Consider the following 20,219-nt stretch of genomic DNA (forward strand, 5'->3'; position numbering starts at 1 on the left):
ATTAAGTATTAACTATAAACATGTATTAGTAGGTTTCCTGGAGTGCCTTCCATTTAATTTCTGGATTATCAGCTTTAAAAGCATATATCAATAATACCTTGTTGCTTTACTACATACCATGATTATTACTCCAACAAAAGAAACAACAGTGTTTAAATTCCTGGAGAGAAACCAAACTATTCAATTCATTTTACTTTAATTTCCTTTTGTATGAATCAGGGAACCAGCAAACCATGTGAATAAGCTCTAAATTGTTAAATTGTATCTTCCTCAGAGTCAGTATTTTCCTATGACTTCTGGAAAAAAACAAAGGGTTGATTCAAGCTACACCTAATAAATGTTATGGAGTGATGGTTTATATTCCTCATATTGCCAAATGACACAAATATTAAGTTCTCTATAAAGCAGCTACATATTAAAATGCATACTTTCAGACTGATATACCAATATAAATGAGTCCAAGAAGTCATCGTTAAACTTTGCATGCTCCAGCTGCCTGGGCTAATCTTTGCTCCTAATAATTGCTTTCAAAAACAATTGATCCTGGAAGAGTTCATGCCTCTTCCTATCCCAAAGTCAATTGACTGAATTTATAACACAGTCCCAATTAAAGTTATATCAGCAATCTGAAAACTCCAACCCTAGATTGGTAAACTATTCAGCTGCTGTAATAACATTTAATATTTCAAAGTAATCTTGATTTATGAAGAACATAAAACTAAATAATCTGTTTAAAATAATGAAGAATTGTTACTTCAAACTGATCTATACCACTTGCCAAAGCATATACAGAAATTATTTCTAGTAACAATTTTGCTTATTTTTGTTTTCCTATTTGTAAAGTTGAATTCTGAATATATGTATTTTTTATTTTTTTATTTTTATTTTTTTTTAACATAAGACCTTTGTTTATGAAAAGGTGTACAGAAAATGTCCTGGTTTTGATAAAGGTAAAATTGATGGAACGTTGAGCTGACTCTATCTTTTACTTTGAGAAATGTGTAACTCAGAGTATAAAAGTTCCTTTTGAAAATAAAGCTGCGGATCCCACTTCACCAGAGCTCTGGTCTCTGTGTCTTTCTTTGTTTTTTTTTTTTCTCTCTCTCTCTCCCTTTTTTTTCAGGCAGACTCCATGGAGCACAAAGGCCCTCTGAGTTCACTTTTTTGCCTGGGCTTCTAAGACCCGATCGGGAAGGCGCTCTGTGTCTTCACCCCACTGAGAATGCACCTGAGGCCTCTGTGAACAGAGCAATTCCGTATCAGGGGCTTTATTGGCTTTCTGTGTAAACCAAGGAATATATATGAATATATTTTATTTTTTAAGTAATCATCATGTGAACTCTACAATGAACTAAATAAGTCATTCATTAGGGATTTTATTCTTCTAACTTATTTAATACTTTCCTTTATAATAAAGGATTAAACATTTACATACATATAATAAACATTTACACTTACTAGGGGAAAAATTCCAATAATGTGATTGTACTTTGGTATCGAAATCTAAGTTAATTCTTGTATTGAAAAGTATAATCAAGAAACTGCTAATTCAAAAATAAGCTGAGGTTTATGATCCATATATAATTTTTAAAATGAGCTTTTTTTTTTCTAATTTTATTTTATTTTTAATCTTTACATAATTGTATTAGTTTTGCCAAATATCAAAATGAATCCGCCACAGGTATACATGTGTTCCCCATCCCGAACCCTCCTACCTCCTCCCTCCTCATACCAACCCTCTGGGTCGTCCCAGTGCACCAGCCCCAAGCATCCAGCATCGTGCATCGAACCTGGACTGGCAACTCGTTTCCTACATGATATTTTACATGTTTCAATGCCATTCTCCCAAATCTTCCCACCCTCTCCCTCTCCCACAGAGTCCATAAGACTGTTCTATACATCAGTGTCTCTTTTGCTGTCTCGTATACAGAGTTATTGTTACCATCTTTCTAAATTCCATATATATGCATTAGTATACTGTATTTATGTTTTTCCTTCTGGCTTACTTCACTCTGTATAATAGGCTCCAGTTTCATCCACCTCATTAGAACTGATTCAAATGTATTCTTTTTAATGGCTGAGTAATACTCCATTGTGTATATGTACCACAGCTTTCTTATCCATTCATCTGCTGATGGACATCTAGGTTGCTTCCATGTCCTGGCTATTATAAACAGTGCTGCGATGAACATTGGGGTACACGTGTCTCTTTCCCTTCTGGTTTCCTCAGTGTGTATGCCCAGCAGTGGGATTGCTGGATCATAAGGCAGTTCTATTTCCAGTTTTTTAAGGAATCTCCACACTGTTCTCCATAGTGGCTGTACTAGGTTGCATTCCCACCAACAGTGTAAGAGGGTTCCCTTTTCTCCACACCCTCTCCAGCATTTATTATTTGTAGACTTTTGGATCGCAGCCATTCTGACTGGTGTGTAAAAAGCAAAATAAAGCATATTTCTTTAAAAAAACAATTTAATAACACTAGCTAAAATATTTTAAATAGTGTTACTGCTACTATTCTTAAGGAAATTTTTATTAAGCTATTTTTGTGGACTGGCATTAGGACTGAAAGAAGTTGAAGTTTTAGGTAGCAAAACACAGCAGAAGAAAAGATGACCCTGATTCCTTTGGAGGTGGCAATTTTGTCAGGAGGGTGACAGAATTACATAACTTTTTAATTCTCTGCATTTGCATGAACAAAACATAATTTTTGCAAACATTTTAATGCTATATATGTGAATAAATTAGAAAATATTGTACTCAAAAAACAGGTCAGACAGCCTAGTATATGAGTTATGTCAAAACTTCAAGAAACAGAAAATTCCTATAGAACATTTAAAGTGCTCCACAAGACAGAAACTTCTCTTAATTCTGCATATCTACTAGTGCCCCAAAACCAAGCTTGGTAAATACAGTTCAAAATATAACTTATAAAGATAGATGTAAACATCCCAACTAAACTATTACCAGACTATATTCAGATATCTCTAAATAATTATACACAGTAGCACAAACATACTACAAAGCTACAATAACTAAAACCATGTGTCACTGTCACATTAATGTAGCAACCCAGTAAATATGTCTCTGAGCTGATGCAAATATATACTATCATTTAGCATAATACATGCTTCATTTTCCAACAGCTGTTTTAAATCATGTTGGGACACACAGATAACCACTGGTGGGGAAAACAAATGGCAATTCTTACACATTCATATATGATAACAAAAGCAGAATTCATAAAGGAAAATAAAATGTATTTTACAAAATAAACTTGCTTTAACTGTTGCATAATAAACGTAACAAATATAAAGAAATGAAACCTGAGACAATATACTTGCAACATATAAGTCACTTCCTTAATATCTTTGAAGTCAAGCTTGACATAAATACCCTACATAAAAATGAAATTCACTGTTGAAATACCTACCTCGTCCTTTTAACCTCCAAGACAATTTCCTTAGTTGATTCTCTGTTTCTCTCCATTAGAACGTAAGCTCTAGTGGATAGGAATTTTTGTTCACTGTCTGTAATTCCAACACCCAGAACAGTTCTCGGTGTCCACCTCTACTTAATAAAGTTATTGAATAAATTATAAAACTAGTAGATTGATATTTATTGAAACAAGTCCCTAAATATATACTGAAGTGTCACCATTAAAACTTTTCTTCAATGAGCATATACTTTAAAGTTCAAAAATAATTAAAACTTCAAAACAAAGGAGTTAACTACCCTTCAAAAAACAAACAAAGCCAAAGTTTCTTTCTTATCACATAAAAAGGAGCAAAGCAATATATTTTATAAATTTTATTCTACATAATCCTTTGCCATTATATCTTTTATAGACATATATGCCATTTTCAGAGCTTTGAGACTGCGAGTGGAAATCACACAATTACTGGGGTCACAAACATACAAACTGTTTCAGAACCACTGAGGCATTTAAGAGAGGCAGCAGTATAGTTGCCCAAAGATGAATAAAGAGCAGTTTGCAGTGACATAAATATTGTCATGGCACAAGCAACTCTAAACAGAGCTATTTCAGAGGCTCTGGGCTCCTGGACAGACACAGCACCCAGGCTGTCTTTTCCTCTCTGCCAAGTACATCTGGGTTCACAGGTGTCGCTGTGTGGTGGGATGAGGAAAAGGATAGGCTTGGAGGAAAGTCATTGCTGGTAGAACTCATGGGAGTGATCACCAGGATACTCGGCAATTAGCAGATTAAAGAGCTACCTGCAGCTCCTTCCCCTGACAAGGAAAACCACCAAGTACTTTGCCTTGTTGCACATACTTTTCTTGTCAACTTTTGATAATAAAATGACAGTCTGAAGCTTACTATCTTCCATATTCAATGACTACGTTATTGCAATTTGATAGTTTAAGGTAAAACCCAAATCTTGATTTTAAAGTGTTTATAAGTTAGACAGCTGTGGAAACAAGTAGGTAATTTACTTAGTCAGCTCTCAGCGTTTGCCAGTACTTGTGTATTTATTGCTTTCTAAGAGTGTATCACTCGTGTCATAAATCACACGTCACTGCATCAGTGTGTCAAGTAGATAAGAATTTATTAAATGAGTTAATGGGTCTATCAAAGGAACACTTTTTTTTAACCCAGAGAAAAATTTATACATGAGCAGCATTATCTATCTCCATATTTTTCACTCATCCATGTACGCCATTCAGGCAACAAATATTGAGTACCTACTCTATACAAGGCATCATGTTTGCAGGTAGATATACACATTAATAGCTTTCCTGGTGGTTCAGATGGTAAAGAGTCTGCCTGTAGCATGGGAGACCGGGATTCGATTCCTGGGTCGGGACAATCCCCTGGAGAAGGAAATGGCAAACCACTCCAGTATTCTTGCCTGGAAAATCCCATGGATGGAGGGACCTGGAAGTCTACAGCCCAAGGGGTCCCAAAGGGTCAGACATGACTGAGAAACTTCACTTTCACTTTTCATATACATTAATATTCTTCCACCCTGATGGAGCTTGCAAGAATACATTACAAACAAGAGAGAAAAACAAATAAGCGAACAAGCAAGTGATTATATAATATGATTTTTGAAAAATGCTGTAATTTCAAAAAAGATCAGATAATAGAAACTGACAGGAATATAGTGTGTGTGTGTGTGTGTGTGTGTGTGTGTGTGTGTGTGTGTGTGTGTGCTGAAGCCTCAGTTACTTGGAGAAAACTATCAGAAAGATTCTCTGAGGTTGTGCAGTTTAAGCTGAGGAATGATCTGGGAACAGAAAATGGCAGCATATCAGAGGACATAGCTAGAAATAAATAAAGCAATAGGAAAAATACAGGAATAGAGACAGATGATGGTTTCAAGAAGATAATGAATAATTTACAGACCCAAAAATAAATAAATATGCAAAAAAAGCTAAGGATGGGAATTTGTACATTGCATTATTATTTAGCTGATATGTACATGATATTAAAACAGCAATAAATAGCAGAATAATATAATTTGCAGGGAAGAAATCAGATTATTCTGAGATTCTGTGGGCAGAGAATGCATCATATAGTAGTAATGATCATTATACTGAATACAGAATGAAGAAAAATATAAAGCAAAACTCCAGTGAAGGCTAACACAAAACAAAATTATGAAATAAAAAAGGCATAGATAGAAAAACTTAACCAGCAAAACAATCGTATTTGCACAATTAAAAACTACAGACTAATGTGTGTGGCATTATTTTAGTAAGCACATCCCTAGAATTCTCTTTTGAGACTTTGGCAAGCCTGTTGCATAAATATGTAGGCTACTTGGACAGATTCCAAATGAAACAACTAAAATGATGAAAGGAATGGCTTACAAGGACAGATTAAAGGAAAAATATGTACGACTTTAGCATGTCAGAAACTCGAGAAGGAACATCATGGTTGACAAATACCTGAAACATAAATTTGAGAAAAAGGAATTCTTTATGGACAAGGTTGCAAAATTATGAGCATGTTACAAAGAGAAAAAAACTTCCCATAGTAATAATGCTGTTTTCCAGTAAGAACCATTTGAACAAATAATCCGAGATGGGCAAGGATTAAGGCACCATGCACACACAGACATTATACCCTGTAGCCTGAACTCTGCAGACCTCAAAATATGCACAGGCCTGAATAGGACAAAGTAGGTCAGGGCATAACTGCAGACATCTTATGCAGCTGTGCTTTAAATTTAGAAGGGATCCTTCCTTGGATTTAAGGCTTTTCTCTGTAATGTTGCTAAAGTGAGAAGAATCCTGGACTTGGGTCTGCAAAACCTAGTTGTGAGTGCTTATCACTCCGAATAGAATTATTCTGTCTATATCTTTATCTGTCAATGGGGATAATAATAATCCCCTGAATTTTTGTGAGGCTTAAAGGAGCTGTTGCATATGAAAACATATTCAATGTGCTTAAAAGCATAGCTCTTAGTGAACATATCGATTATTTTAATGAGCTCAATGTGTCAAAAAGCGTAGGATGAAGACTGTCAAAGAGCATGATGCCTCAGCTCAGTTCATTTCAGTCGCTCAGTCGTGTCTGACTCTTTGTGACCCCATGAATCGCAGCACTCCAGGCCTCCCTGTCCATCACCAACTCCCCGAGTTCACTCAAACTCATGTGCATCGAGTCGGTGATGCCATCCAGCCATCTCATCCTCTGTCATCCCCTTCTCCTCCTGCCCCCAATCCCTCCCAGCATCAGGGCCTTTTCCAATGAGTCAACTCTTCGCATGAGGTGGCCAAAGTATTGGAGTTTCAGCCTCAGCATCAGTCCTTCCAATGAACACCCAGGACTGGTCTCCTTTAGGATGGACTGGTTGTATCTCCTTGAAGTCCAAGGGACTCTCAAGAGTCTTCTCCAACACCACAGTTCAAAAGCATCAATTCTTCGGCACTCAGCTTTCTTCACAGTCCAACTCTCACATCTATACATGACCACTGGAAAAACCATAGCCTTGACTGCTGCTGCTGCTAAGTCACTTCAGTCATGTCGACTCTGTGCGACCCCATAGACAGTAGCCCACCAGGCTCCCCTGTCCCTGGGATTCTCCAAGAAAGAACACTGGGGTGGGTTGCCATTTCCTTCTCCAATTCATGAAAGTGAAAAATGAAAGTGAAGTCCCTCAGTCGTGTCCAACTCTTAGCGACTCCATGGACTGCAGCCTACCAGGCTCCTCCGTCCATGGGATTTTCTAGGCAAGGGTAGTGGAGTGGGGTGCCATTGCCTTCTCTGATAGCCTTGACTAGGACTAGGCTATTACATCTGCCTCCCTGCTCAAGAGGAAATCATCTCTCCTCTGAGTCATTATTTACTCTGCAGCCCTCTTACATGGTTACCATTCTCTCTCCCGTGGCTTCTAGACATGAGATGTGGCCTGGGTCCCTCAATACAACTCATGGCTCCTCAGTGCAACTTCCTAAACATTCTCCCATTCCCCTCAAACAACAGCAATAAAAAACCTATCCAGTTTCAGTTTCATGCCAAAGACCTCTATTCTCCAATATTACCCCCCATTATAGTTATCTCTTGATATCTGTACCACATTCTCTCAATCCTTAAAGGTTTGTGTTCCTAGTTCACTCTCCTTGCCTCCAAAATATTTCTCCTGGTATAATTTTTTTTGGAATGTTGGTACCTACATACATGATTTTTCCAAATGCTTTGATTATTTTCCTTCAGAAATCTTATCCTTTTACTCTCCTTCAATCATAACTCCTATGGTCATACTTTCAAATTTATACTAATAATTATCAATAATTAATTACAGTAGAATTACTACAATCACCTGATCATTTTATTCCTCATATTATCACTTTCTATGTTTCTTACTCATTCCCCTTTGGACCCACAGCTTAGCCTTTCAAATTTGCCAGGATTTCCAGTGGATCCTATCACTTCTTGACAGAACTCCAGTTTTCTCGTGGCCAGAGAGGGGAAAGGGACTTTGGAAATTACCATAGCCTGAGATTTCATGAAGCAAAAACAATGAAAGTATTTGGGCTGAAAAATTCCCAAATGGTTGAGTATCTCTTGAAATGGATAACCACAAAGAATAGGCTGAAAAAGAGAGATAAGAAGGACTGAAAATTAGAGCAATGATCAGAGTGAGTTCAGTGGGAATGAAGGACAAGGAGAGGTAAAAAGAGAGAAAATTCTAGTAAAAAATGGAATGTCTGAGAAATTTCAAGTTCTGTTAAATGAGCAAATCACATGATGACAAAGTCTAATGAACAGCATTGCCAGCAGGTACCTAAAAATGGAGATGGGAATATTTAGTGTTGGGAACTTCCAGGAAGTTTAACAACAGAATGTTAAAAGAGTCACAAGCTTATAGGGGCCAAATGATAAAGAAGAAGCCTTTGAGGAAGTTCAGGATGTTGTCATAGTTAGTAATTGGATCCAAAGAGAAAAGGAAATGTTATATACTGATGGAAAGGAAGTGCTAATGTTGTACTGAGAGGCAGTAAGAATATTTTCTGAAAAACCAAGTAGTACATCAGCTCCTTCTCATCTTGTGAGTTTAAGAACTGAAGAAAAAACAAAAAATAAAAACCACCAACTATAACTACCTCGAGCAAAATGGGATAGCAGAAAACAGTAAAAAAAAAAAAAAAAAAAAAATTAAGTTGGAATCAGAACACACAGAATCAAGTTCAAACTTTATTATTGGCTGCTTGAATTACAAGACATGTTGAATGTGATGTGACTTTCTTGAACTTCATGTTCCTTATCCATTAAATGACATTAAGAATGTTCTGCTTATGTCCCCTAAAATAGATACAGGAAATGCTTATGAAATTTAAACTATTGTTTTATTATTATTATTTTAGGGGAATAAATATAATAATAAATCATGAATGGTCTATTTCAACTATAAAATACTGTACATATGTACAGAAGAAGATATTAACAAAGTGATCTCATATTAGATGATGTAATTTTCATTAGTTTGTAAAATATTTAAAGTAAATACAATTCCAGTTTTAAAAAATAAATCATATTTTGGTTAAATAACTCGAAATCATAAAATATAATTTTCTAGCTGATATGGTTTGAGCACCATTTGGTGCTTTTGTTTGGCTACAATTTCTAAATGGGATTACACAGAAATAAAATTAAATGAGAATGGGATGTAAAGCAAATAAAATACCTTCATTAAACTGCATAAATGAAAACCTAATTAACCTCTAAAATCTCTATGTCCTACATTATGTATCTGTTAACCTTTAAAATCATTTTATCCTACACGACATATCTGAAAATTATAGGGAAAGCATGCTCTCACCATATCAAATTGAGTAACAATGGAGAAATGGAATCCTAGAAAACCAAGTAAATTATAAAAGTCAAGTTGAAGTAAAATTGAGTGGCAAGATTTTGAAGAAAATGCATTTTGAATCACTTCTCAACTTCTCTTTAATTCCTGTCTTCCCTATTCATACGAGTGATGAATTTTTCTGAAAGACATATTAACTCCTTCTGACCAAGTATACGCCAACCTTTATTTCTGAAGATGAAGAGATGTACTTTTGTTTTACCGAATTAAATTTGAAAATTTAAAAAGTATTGTCCTAAGAAAGTAAATATAATTTGTCCCTTCCAAAATATCCACCAGTTAAACAGAAACTGGACATGATGTGTGTGTTCTACAAATAAGAAAATCCCTTAACACACCATTTCCATGACATAGAGGATGTGTGACTTATTGAAATACAGCAGAGCCCAGTATTTAAGAAAGCAGGCTCTAGATTTAAACTGGTTCTATTTCTAGAGATACTTAGTAGATTGTTTATTTGGGAGATTATTTAACCTCTCTGTATCTCTGTTTTCTCATTCATATGTAAATAATAATACGAGTCACTTCATAGAATCCTTGTGAGAATCAAAGATGGTACTTAGAACATGGGAGCACATAACAAGTATTAAATAAATGTTAGATTTACTAACTATACTAAATAAAAATATCAAGTGTCCCTTGTTAATTTATCTAGCAAGATGCTTAGACATGAAAGAAAAAAAGATGAATAAACAAATAGGAAAGACAGTGTGGATAATATTAGATTTCAATTAATATTTGAAGCCAAACATGTGAGAAGAAAGGGGTATTAGAGATGTGAGCACAGATAAGATTGGTGCCTATAAATGGGAGACTGCTCTACATTACTGGGAGGGGTTCTGCAAAATATTTCCAATAAAAATATTCTTCAATGTTCCCACTTGACTGTTTCAGTCTTCTCTGCTCAAGAGTCATGAGCCTGTTTGATTTGGGCGGTGTTCACATGATCTCCAGTGGCAGTAAGATATAAATGGTCATCCTAACCTCAGTACAAGAAGAGGATTATTGTGCATTCCCAAAATACATGCCTTTATCAAATACCAAGCATAAACCTAAAAGAATGCATGGTGTCCTGACCCACCTAGAGACTACTTTCAATCATAAACAAAATCATTTAACAAGAGATTAAAACTTTGGCCTTTCCATCTATGGAATGTTACACTATAGAAAATTATTTTTAAAGAGACTGATCAGTTTGATACAGACCTGTTTTAGAAAATGGAAAGAGTAAGGCTTAGCTCTAGAGTCAATTTTCTTTCTCCATAGTAACAATCACATACAAAAGTGCTTTAGTACTTAAAAAGCCTTCACTTAAATTCTTGAACTTAAATCCTCCATTCTACTTCATGCACTATTAAATCTTCTGGAACAAATCCTACATGGCGACTATCATCATCATAATGCATATGGTAAAACAGATAGCAGTATATTTTCTTCTAAAATATAACCAAATAATTGCCTGACATCGTATCTGCATTCTGATATCTACTTCTTTTCCACAAAATTGAGTCCTGTATGTGATAATTTGTACCTTCATTCATTACTTTAGGAGAAATGCAATCAAAATATATATATAAGAACATAATCTCTGAAATGATGGGAAAACAAAGTTTCAAACCAGCATATTCTTCAGATATGTCTCTTTTACCTTTAAACAGGTTTTCAAGCTTAAACATTTTGGACAAAATCTCTTCAATAATACACACATCTCAGTGCCTCTGTACCCTCCAAATGTTGAACATATGGGTAGTGAGTCTTTCCCTAGTATACAAGATCAGTAGCTGCTTCAACTAGGGCTATATTCTCTGCCAGGGTAGACTTAGCCCCTCCCCCAAATAAAGGTTCCTAGTTTCTTACACTGTAAGGAAGCCTTGCTTTTACATATACTTTGTTCAATCTCCTCTTTGTCTAGTAGCTGTCATGTTTTATTGCTCTGATTAAGCCTGACTTATTACCTCATATGTCTTTAATTTTGGGGATTCAGTTTATAGTGAGCCTGGGAACCAAGAGAATAGACTCTTCTATATGATTTAAGGCAGAAATGCAACTATCTGTTTTAAGTGGTTAGGAGTTTTTGATGTTTTCTCCTAGGTTCTCAGCTCTGTGCTACAAGTAAAGCAAGAGACTTCTCTACAAGTTGGGTGGATATAAACTATTAACCAGTTGACAGTTTTAAGCAGGACACTCAGATTAAATCAAGGTATAAAATCCTGCTGCTGCTACTACTGCTGCTAAGTCGCTCCAGTCGTGTCCGATTCTGTGCGACCCCATAGATGGCAGCCCACCAGGCTCCCCCATCCCTGGGATTCTCCAGGCAAGAACACTGGAGTGGGTTCCCATTTCCTTCTCCAATGCATGAAAGTGAAAAGTGAAAGTGAAGTCGTTCAGTCATGTCCAACTTTTAGCAACCCCATGGACTGTAGACCACCAGGCTCCTCCATCCATGGGATTTTCCAGGTAAGAGTACTGGAGTGGGGTGCCATTACCTTCTCCGTAAAATCCTGAGTTGCTCCATAATTCAGATCCTAATTTATTTCCATTTATGTTTTAAACCTCAGGAGTTAGTAGTAGCAGCTTTACATTATCATATTTTTTTTGTTCCTCACAAGAAAGCAAACTGCAAATGCCACAATGTGTTATAGATTTGCAGCATTTCAATAATGATGACAAGTTTGTATAGTGGATGCTGTGCCCTAGTGCTAACCAGCAAAGAAATGTTGGGAAAGGGGTTATTTGAGGAGGTCTCTGTCACAGAAAGGATATACCACTGGAGACAGACTACTTGGCATGATATCAGTGACTTCATAAAAAAACTGAGAGAATTTGTATAATAGAAATGGTGCAATGGTGAATCTGTTTTAATACTGTTAAATACTGTATTACTGTTTAATACTGTTTTAAGGGTTATATCAGCAGATGCTAGAACTAACCTTTGAGGAAAGGTTATTCACTAAGGACCAATTAGAAATAAACAATGTCAAGTCACTGACAGATACTGAAACACAATAGTCACATATACAAGGATTAATACGTCTGAAACAGGTAATAATAAAACTTTATCATATCATTTATTCTTTTTTGGCCACATGGCTTATTTTGAAACTTGTAAGTTCCAGGAAACATATACTTTAAAACTGTGACAAAAAGAATAAGTGGTAATCTCTTTCGGGACTATAGATCTGCACATATAAATAGTTTAATATCAGATCAGATCAGATCAGTCGCTCAGTCGTGTTCGACTCTTTGCGACCCCATGAATCGCAGCACGCCAGGCCTCCCTGTCCATCACCAACTCCCGGAGTTCACTGAGACTCACGAATATACATCCACATAAATCAGCAGAACAGCGTTTCCATGTATAAAATTTACAGTGGATATAGAAAGTAAGCTTAAAAGTATTCCAAACATTTCAGTAATAATCGCTTTACTAAAAGTGCCTCTTAGCTCTAAGTACATTTCCTTGTAAGTTACTCAGGAAACCCCTGAAAAATAAAGGTTCAATCTTGACATATATTTATTTCTGTGTGGTCGTTAGAACTACTCTGCCTCCAAGTTAAAGTCCTGTGGTACAAGCAATAAGTCCTTATAACTCACTTTCCATCTCTTTCTCAGGGGAGCAATGAAAACTAATAACATCAGTTTCACAGAAAGTAGAAAATCACTTTATGTTGATTTGCAGATAAGCATTTATTCCTTTACTCCCCTTGACCTGCATCCCTCCTTTAAAAATATCTCCATTGATTATCCTGACACCTGCTGGCAAGGGCACAGTGCATCCCAGTCTACTTTTCCCTTAAACAATTCCCACAAAGCAGAGATTGTTTAGAGGTATTTTCAGTAACAATTAAGTGGCAATTCATTCAGTTTAAGTACTTAATTTCTAGCATTATCATGTAACCATGAGAAAATTTTCAATAATCTATTTCACATAGCCAACTACTTAAGTTTTTATATATAAATACAGGTTTCTTTCATTAACCAAAAGATGGTAATCATTACATGGGCTGTGACTTAAAAAACAAAAACATGCTAGACATCTTCCTTAAAACACAGATAAGAACTGAATAATACAAACAGCTTGGCTTTGGTTTTCTATGATTTTTTTTTAACATAATAAAGTCAGCTTGCAAACTATTTGGGGAATAAAATCAAACTCACATAAAGTCATAGGAGTAAACTGATTAGCTATGAGAGAATCCATACCATTAATTACATAGTTGCAAAATTTGCTGTTTCTCATCTGATTGAATTGAGTTCTGAAGCCCACACTATTTTTGTGGGTTTCTTTATTTGGCAAGGAATATAATGAACTTACTACATCATAAATGATACTCAAAGCTGTTTGCACCTGCAAGTATATTCAATAAACAACAAATATCAGAATTAACCTTCTTAGTCTTTAGGAAACTTTCAAGTCAGTCAGGTTTTCACAACTGGATACAAGTGATAACATATATAGGCCATCCCACTATCAAACCCTTCAAAAGATGAAAAGTTTTCAAAATAAATTACCTAATTAAAATTTGTATCTTTAATATCAGAGAAAATAAGAGTTTGGACTACTAATTTAGAATCTAAAACTTGTCAAATGTGTACTTTGTCATGACTTTGAGTAACCAGGCTTTTTTAGTTTAGTCATGTATATTTTAACCCTTTGCATTGCTATCATTTTCTGAGAAGGAAAAGTCATATATCTAGCATTAAAGGCAAGTTTTAGTAAAATGTTTATTAAAAATACCCAACATCCTGAATACACATTTTATATAAACACTGATGATAAGATATTTGAGAAAAATAAGAGAGTTTTAATTCAGAGAAGAGTTTAGAAGTAAAAGACATTTGCCTGGTTTTGAAGATCTTTGTAAGTCCAAGACCACAGAAGGGAGAATAGACCGTTTCAATTTTGTAACCCTTAATTTGTATTTTTATGTGTCTTCCCCAAACTATATAAATTTAAAACAAAATGCATTTCATCTCTAAGAAAATATTTTAAAATAATCAGAAAAAAATTGTTTAAGATAGGGGTGGGGGGGTGGGGGGATGTGTTTTGGATCATAACAGAGGTCAAGGCTTTGCACTGATCTTCACTTAGTTATTATGTTTAATTTAGTATTTCAAAATTATTTTTAAATGTTTCACTTAGATCTGAAGTTAGCATTTAAAGTATAAAATTAATGAGCATGTAAATCAGGTAATGAAGACACTAATGTGTAATAATTTTTAAAAGTACACAAATCTGTTATTCCAGCAAAGACAGTTAGTAGCAATTATAGAAGCATGGGTGTTTTTTACTTGGAATGAGATTATTCAAGTATTAATTGATCCCCATGTAGAATTAACTAAAAATCACCACTGATTAAAAAAGCAAATGCAAGTGCCAATGATTCATAGTATTTAGGACATGTCTAGACATTTTTAGAAAGTGCTATTTGCTTAAAGACTTCAGACACAAACTGCAAGCACAGGGACAGATTGCATAAGATATCACGTGCTTGCTGCAACTGTATGCATGTATTGGATTTTTTAGAGCAACCCATAACGATGAATAATTTAAGAGTTAATAAAATATTCAATCTGACTGATCCATGGGTTTAATTTTAAAATAAAAATGACTAATAAAAAGAATTACATGTCCTTATTAAATCTTAGTCATTAATGCACATAAATTGCAACCCACACAGGGAACCAATTCATAAAAGGTATACAATAGGCAAACTATGTCTGGGGAGGTGAGGTGGGGGCAGCGCAAGGGAAATTCTCATCATTAACACTGGCTTCAATAAGTTTGTTCAAAGTTTAATTGTTGGGAGCTGTCATGCAAGATGCACTCTGCCTTTTTGCAGGGCTAAGGGAGAATAAATTAGAGAGACGCAAGTTTAACAAAAAGAGCTCAGGGAAAGCAGTCCATTTCTTTCCTACAGCCCTCTATCCCTTTCCCCACAGGTTGACTGGAATAAAAAGAGAAATCTACCGAAGAACATGGAGTATACAGTGCCGAAGCATTGTTTAGGAGCCGGAAAGAGAGCCCAGGCATAACACCGAGGTTGGACTGCCTGGCAGAGTAAGCTCCCTAGGCGCGGGAAGATTTAGGTGCAGAGCTGGGATACTCTCACGATGCCCCAGGTGTCCTGCAACCAGACCTAGGGAGGCAAGCGCGGCCCCCACGCTAGACGCACTTTCTCCTCCTCCACCCACTCAGCCCTCCACCTCCACGCGGGTGCCGGACTGATGGTGGAGGCGATGTTGGCATGGAGTAGGTGCCCGTGTGTGCGTGAGTGTGTGATTTTCGGTTTGGGTGGGAACGCAGGCAGGGAAGGAAGGTGGAGATGGGAGTGCCTGCTGTTTTCCCTTCCATTCCCGCTAAGGGATCAAAGTGCAGGAGGAATCCAGAGGGGAAATGAGAGAAAGGAGAAATCTCGGTAGCGGGAGTACTGCCTTTTTCATATCGATGAGACACTCCGCAGCACAACTACAGAGCCATTACCATTCCTTAACCTTCAGTGGAGTGGCTGCCTCTGCCGGATAAGTGGAAGGGCACGTTGTAAACGCCAGCGAGGCACACACCTACATACACCTACACGCTGGGGAAAATAGCCATATTCTGGGGGAAGAAGGGAGCAGGGAAGCCCCCCTCCCCCCAGGAAAGGTTCGACCTGGATAGCTACTAGCTGGCATTGAGGGCATCTGGCCAGAAACACCCAGCTTCTTGGGCAAATTGTAGCCCAAGAGTTCACAGTTTTCCTGTGAAACAGACGGACGGGCGCATGGATAAATGGTGTAGAATATTCATGCAGTGTCTAATATTAAATGGATCAGAGTCAATGCATGTTTTAATCCAGCTACCTTTTGGAGAGGCACAGCATTTTAAACCCTGTACTGCACTCAGCTCTCCACTTGAAGCAGCCTGCGGTCCGTTTCATTACCCACGGAACACTTAGAGGGGGCCGCCTGCATATGTGGGCGCAGAAGGGACTCAGGTCCACCTCCGAGGACCCACCCAGGGTCCCTGATGATCCCCCTGGCTCTTTCCAGGCAGCTAACTTCAACCCCAAAGCTAGCGGAGATGGAGCCAGAATGACTTGTACTGACAAGACATCCTTCCCAGGGACCTGGAAGCCGGCTACGCAACTCAGCAGGAGAGTCCTCAAAGTCTTGTATTTTATTTTTTTTAACAGACTGGTTTATTTCATGCAAGTCATGAAAACCACCACCAGACCAGCTCTTACAACTTTTCCGCTCTTGGGCGGGGGCGCCAGGGCTGTCTTGCAATGCACGATTCCTTATTACCAAGAGTTAGGCTTATACCAGGAGGAAATGCTGAGCAAAGCTCGGGGCCTTTGGGGTTACAGGAGAGGCGGGTTCCGGGGGTTTTTTCTATTATTGATGCAGTACGTCCAGGATGGAGAAACGGGAGCAAGCCGAACGGACTTGTCAGACCCGTCTCCACCGCACCCATGGCCCAAACTCCCAGCACCAGGTTCGGATTTGCAAACTGCTCAGCGTGGGCCTGGCAGTAAGAGCACCGCACCCTGGAGGCGGACAGCCCGGTGGGTCTCCAGCCTCTTCCCCTTTCAACTACTCAGCGCCCTGGGCGAGCTAGCTTCTCTGGCTCCCCAGCGAAAGCCCCGCCTGGCGCCTGCATCCGGCATCACCCACAGGGATCTGGGAGGGTTTGCTTGGCGACTGTAAGCTGTGCAAAATTTCTCTCCCGCCTCCCCATCTTTCCTAGATCTCATCTGGGTACCCCACACCCCCTTCCCAGCTCAGCCTCACCAACACTCCGCTCTGACTTTGCAAAGCACTTTTCCCGGGCACCCAACATAGGGTGCACAGCCTCCTCCGGGCCGCCCACTGGGCTAGCCACTCCGGGCGCGCCCCCGGACCGCCTCCAGCCCCCTTCGCGGTGTCTCCCAGGGGGACTCACCACCTGTCCCGCCGCCAGCCCCTGGCCCTTTGCCTCACCTCTGCAGAACTGAGGGACGCTGAGGCTGAGCCCAAGCAGAAGCCAAGCAGCCACCGAGTGCTTCATGATCCCGTCTCTTGGACGTGACCCCGATGGTCAAGGGTCTTGGCGGAGAGTAGTGTCGCCGAGGTGGCACCGCAGGGCAGCGGCAGACCCCACCCGGATAGAGGATTCAAGAAGATGTCTTCTTCCCGCAGCGTCTCCTGAAACAAATTGTCGGAGAGGAGGAGAAAGAGGGGTGACCCAAGAGAGGAACGTTGCTTCCCCTATTGCCTGCGCTCCGGTGGCGCCGGGAGGTGGGCGAGCTCCGAGGAGTGGCCGGCGGGCTCAGCCTCTGCGGCGGGTGGGTCCCGGCCAAGGCACGGCGGGTGGGGCGGGGCGCTGGGTCCCCCGCGCCCGCGGACCCGCAGACGGTGCGCTCGGCTCCAGTCGCTGCGGCCGGCGGCTGGGCTGCCGACTTGGAGAACAATGAAGCGTGAGCTGGCGGGGAGCTAGCAAGCCGGAGCGCACTGTGTACAAACAGAGGCGGCGTGCGTGCGAGCCTGAGCCTCACAAGTGCCCGCCCGCCCAGAGCGCCCCTACCCCCCGCCCCTTCCTTCTTACTCCCTCCACCAGCCTCCCCCTCTTCTCCCCACTCCTCCTGTCTCTCTTTCTTCTTCTTCTCTGTCTCAGAGGTGGCTCCTTCTGCTGGAAGAGAAGAGGGAGACAACTGCAGCCACACCCTGGCACCTGCCACCACCTCTGAAGTTCCTACAGTGCCTGCATCTTCTGCATCCACGCCAGGGACTCCCCGGCTTCAGGAGAAGCACACTCAGAGTCTGAGATGCCCCTGGTTTCCAGCCTGGACTTTATAATGAACCACATTAAGGAATCCCCTGAAGTCCCCGTTCGCAGTCTAGCCGGGAAAAGAAGTTAAGAGGTTTGGAAAAGTGGCTCTCTTTGGGGCACAAAGCTGCTTGAGAGATGAACGCTGGCAAAGGGATCTGTCCCAGATTCTCAGGAAGCACAACCTCGTCAGCAGGCAGACTTTCATCAGCTTAGACAGTGGGGATGGTCTGCTACTGATCTGCCCACCCTTCAGTTGGCTCTAGGGTTGAGGAGAGAGGCTTGTGGGCTCCTGTGTAAACCGGAACAAAAAGGTGAAGGCACAGAGCAAGTGAGTGCCAGACACATCTCCTTAAGCAGGACATCTGTTTCAGAGGAGAAATAGTGGGGCAAGTTTGGGGATCATGTAAGGAAATAAAAGACAAGGACAAGATTCTTGAAGCATCAGTATGGGAGATCACATTTCCTTGCTACCCACCAAAAACAACAGAAATCGACTGGCATTTGCAGTCAAAGTGGCTGAACCAAAATACAGCCCATGGCTTACAATAGTGCTCACTTCTCTATTTTCCATTTAAACTATTTGCTTAGGGTATACGGACTCAGCTCCAGCAATTGCAGGTGCCAAAATGAAAGTCTCAAAAAAAAATTGTTTTTTTTTTCCCCCCTTCTAAAGAGGGGGGTAGGGAGAGAGACAGAAAACACATACAGAAAAATTGAAAGAAACATTCTTGAAGGAAGGATTTTTGAAAATGCACTAAGAAAAAGATAGCAGAGGACAACTGGTCATGCAACTTCATCTCCTTTTGCTTCCTTGAGGCCTTTAAACTTCAATTTCTACCTTCCTTGGGAATCTGAAGTGAGATCAAGGATGCAAGACTGATGGAAAAGTAACATTGCATACTGCTACAGAGAAGTTAAAGTATTATCCCACTGGCAAACAAACAAAAACTATGGTAACAACAAATAAAGTGAAAACAAGGTTTGTTCAGATCTCATGTTTGGTGGGAAGTACAAGAACATTTTCTTAAAAATGATTTTGCTAAAGGAAAGAGAGAGAATCATTTATTTACAGTCTGCTTTCTTGCTGAAAGCCATGCATGTTAGAGCAAGGTGCCACTGTCAGAGCTGCCACAAAGCAGCTGTAAACAATCACATTTCAACTTTCTGGCTCATTACTGTTACTTAATTTTGAAAGTACGCTATGAGTCATGTGGTGATATGTCCATTATAAATTATCTATCTCTGTGACTCTTTGGAATGAGATGTTTAATATTAGTTTTAAGGTTTTATTCCTAAAACATAGTGCTAAATCTCAAATATATATATATATATATGCACATACAGATATATAACCAACAAGGATCTATTGCACAGGGAATTTGACTCAATATTCTGTCAATCTGTAAAAGAATGTATATATGTATATGTATAACTGAATCACTTTGCTATATAACTGAGACTAATATAAATCAACTCTGCTCAAGTAAAATTAAAATAAATTAATAGCAAAATAAAATTAGAAACTAGTGACTTTGTGATGAGGTATTAAAGGAAAAAAGTATGCTAAAAGTTTTGTTTACTTTCCTATTTATTCTGTTTATTTTCACTTTTCTGATAATATATGACCTCAATAGGAATGTTAGGAAATTAAATAATTTTTTGGCAACAGTGTACATTACTACAATTTTATCTTTCTTTGGTTTTAGTTCTTTAAAAAAAAAAAAAGCTCCAGGAGAGCATAAAACTACATTAAAATGCATATTCTATAGTCAAATGCCTGGAATTGTGACTATAAATGCCATTCTTATTACCTAGTAGTCGACTTGTAAAATGTTTCCAGTTTAGTATCTCTACTTTCTTAAGTCCCATTTCTAATTGAAATTTGATATATAGTCTTAGAGTCTTATATTCATACTTCCCAGTACACAGCTACCCCTTTTTTTCCCACTTACTGATAATGCTCACGTACTAATAAGCCTTTTTTTGGAAAATTCCAGGCACTTTACCTAACTTACATTTACAGGACTCATTTCACTCTTACTAGGCTTATATACAGCCTCTTCAGAAGTGGAATATAAGAAATGTTAAAG

The 20,219-nt window shown here is 38.8% G+C and overlaps 1 protein-coding gene across 5 annotated transcripts in view; it reads right to left on the reverse strand.

Annotated features, from left to right (window-relative positions):
* The window catches only part of EDIL3 (EGF like and discoidin domains 3), an 805,907-nt gene that overhangs the window by 470,116 nt on the left and 315,572 nt on the right, over window positions 1-20,219 (reverse strand). For 2 of the 5 annotated variants that reach the window (XM_086412885.1, XM_086412883.1), the window contains exon 1: window positions 17,301-17,869. The exons of 2 other annotated variants lie outside the window; for them this stretch is intronic. In XM_086412885.1, the coding sequence (XP_086269011.1) occupies window positions 17,301-17,367 (67 nt within the window). In that variant the 5' untranslated portion in view covers window positions 17,368-17,869. Of the gene's footprint in view, window positions 1-17,300; window positions 17,870-20,219 lie in introns of those variants that run through there. One more of the 5 variants, XM_086412884.1, reaches the window with a different exon arrangement.

The sequence above is a fragment of the Bos grunniens genome, chromosome 7 (assembly GCF_055505025.1).
Source record: "Bos grunniens cultivar Pamir isolate PY7600 chromosome 7, Bosgru_T2T1.0, whole genome shotgun sequence".
Classification (NCBI taxonomy): Eukaryota; Metazoa; Chordata; class Mammalia; order Artiodactyla; family Bovidae; genus Bos; species Bos grunniens.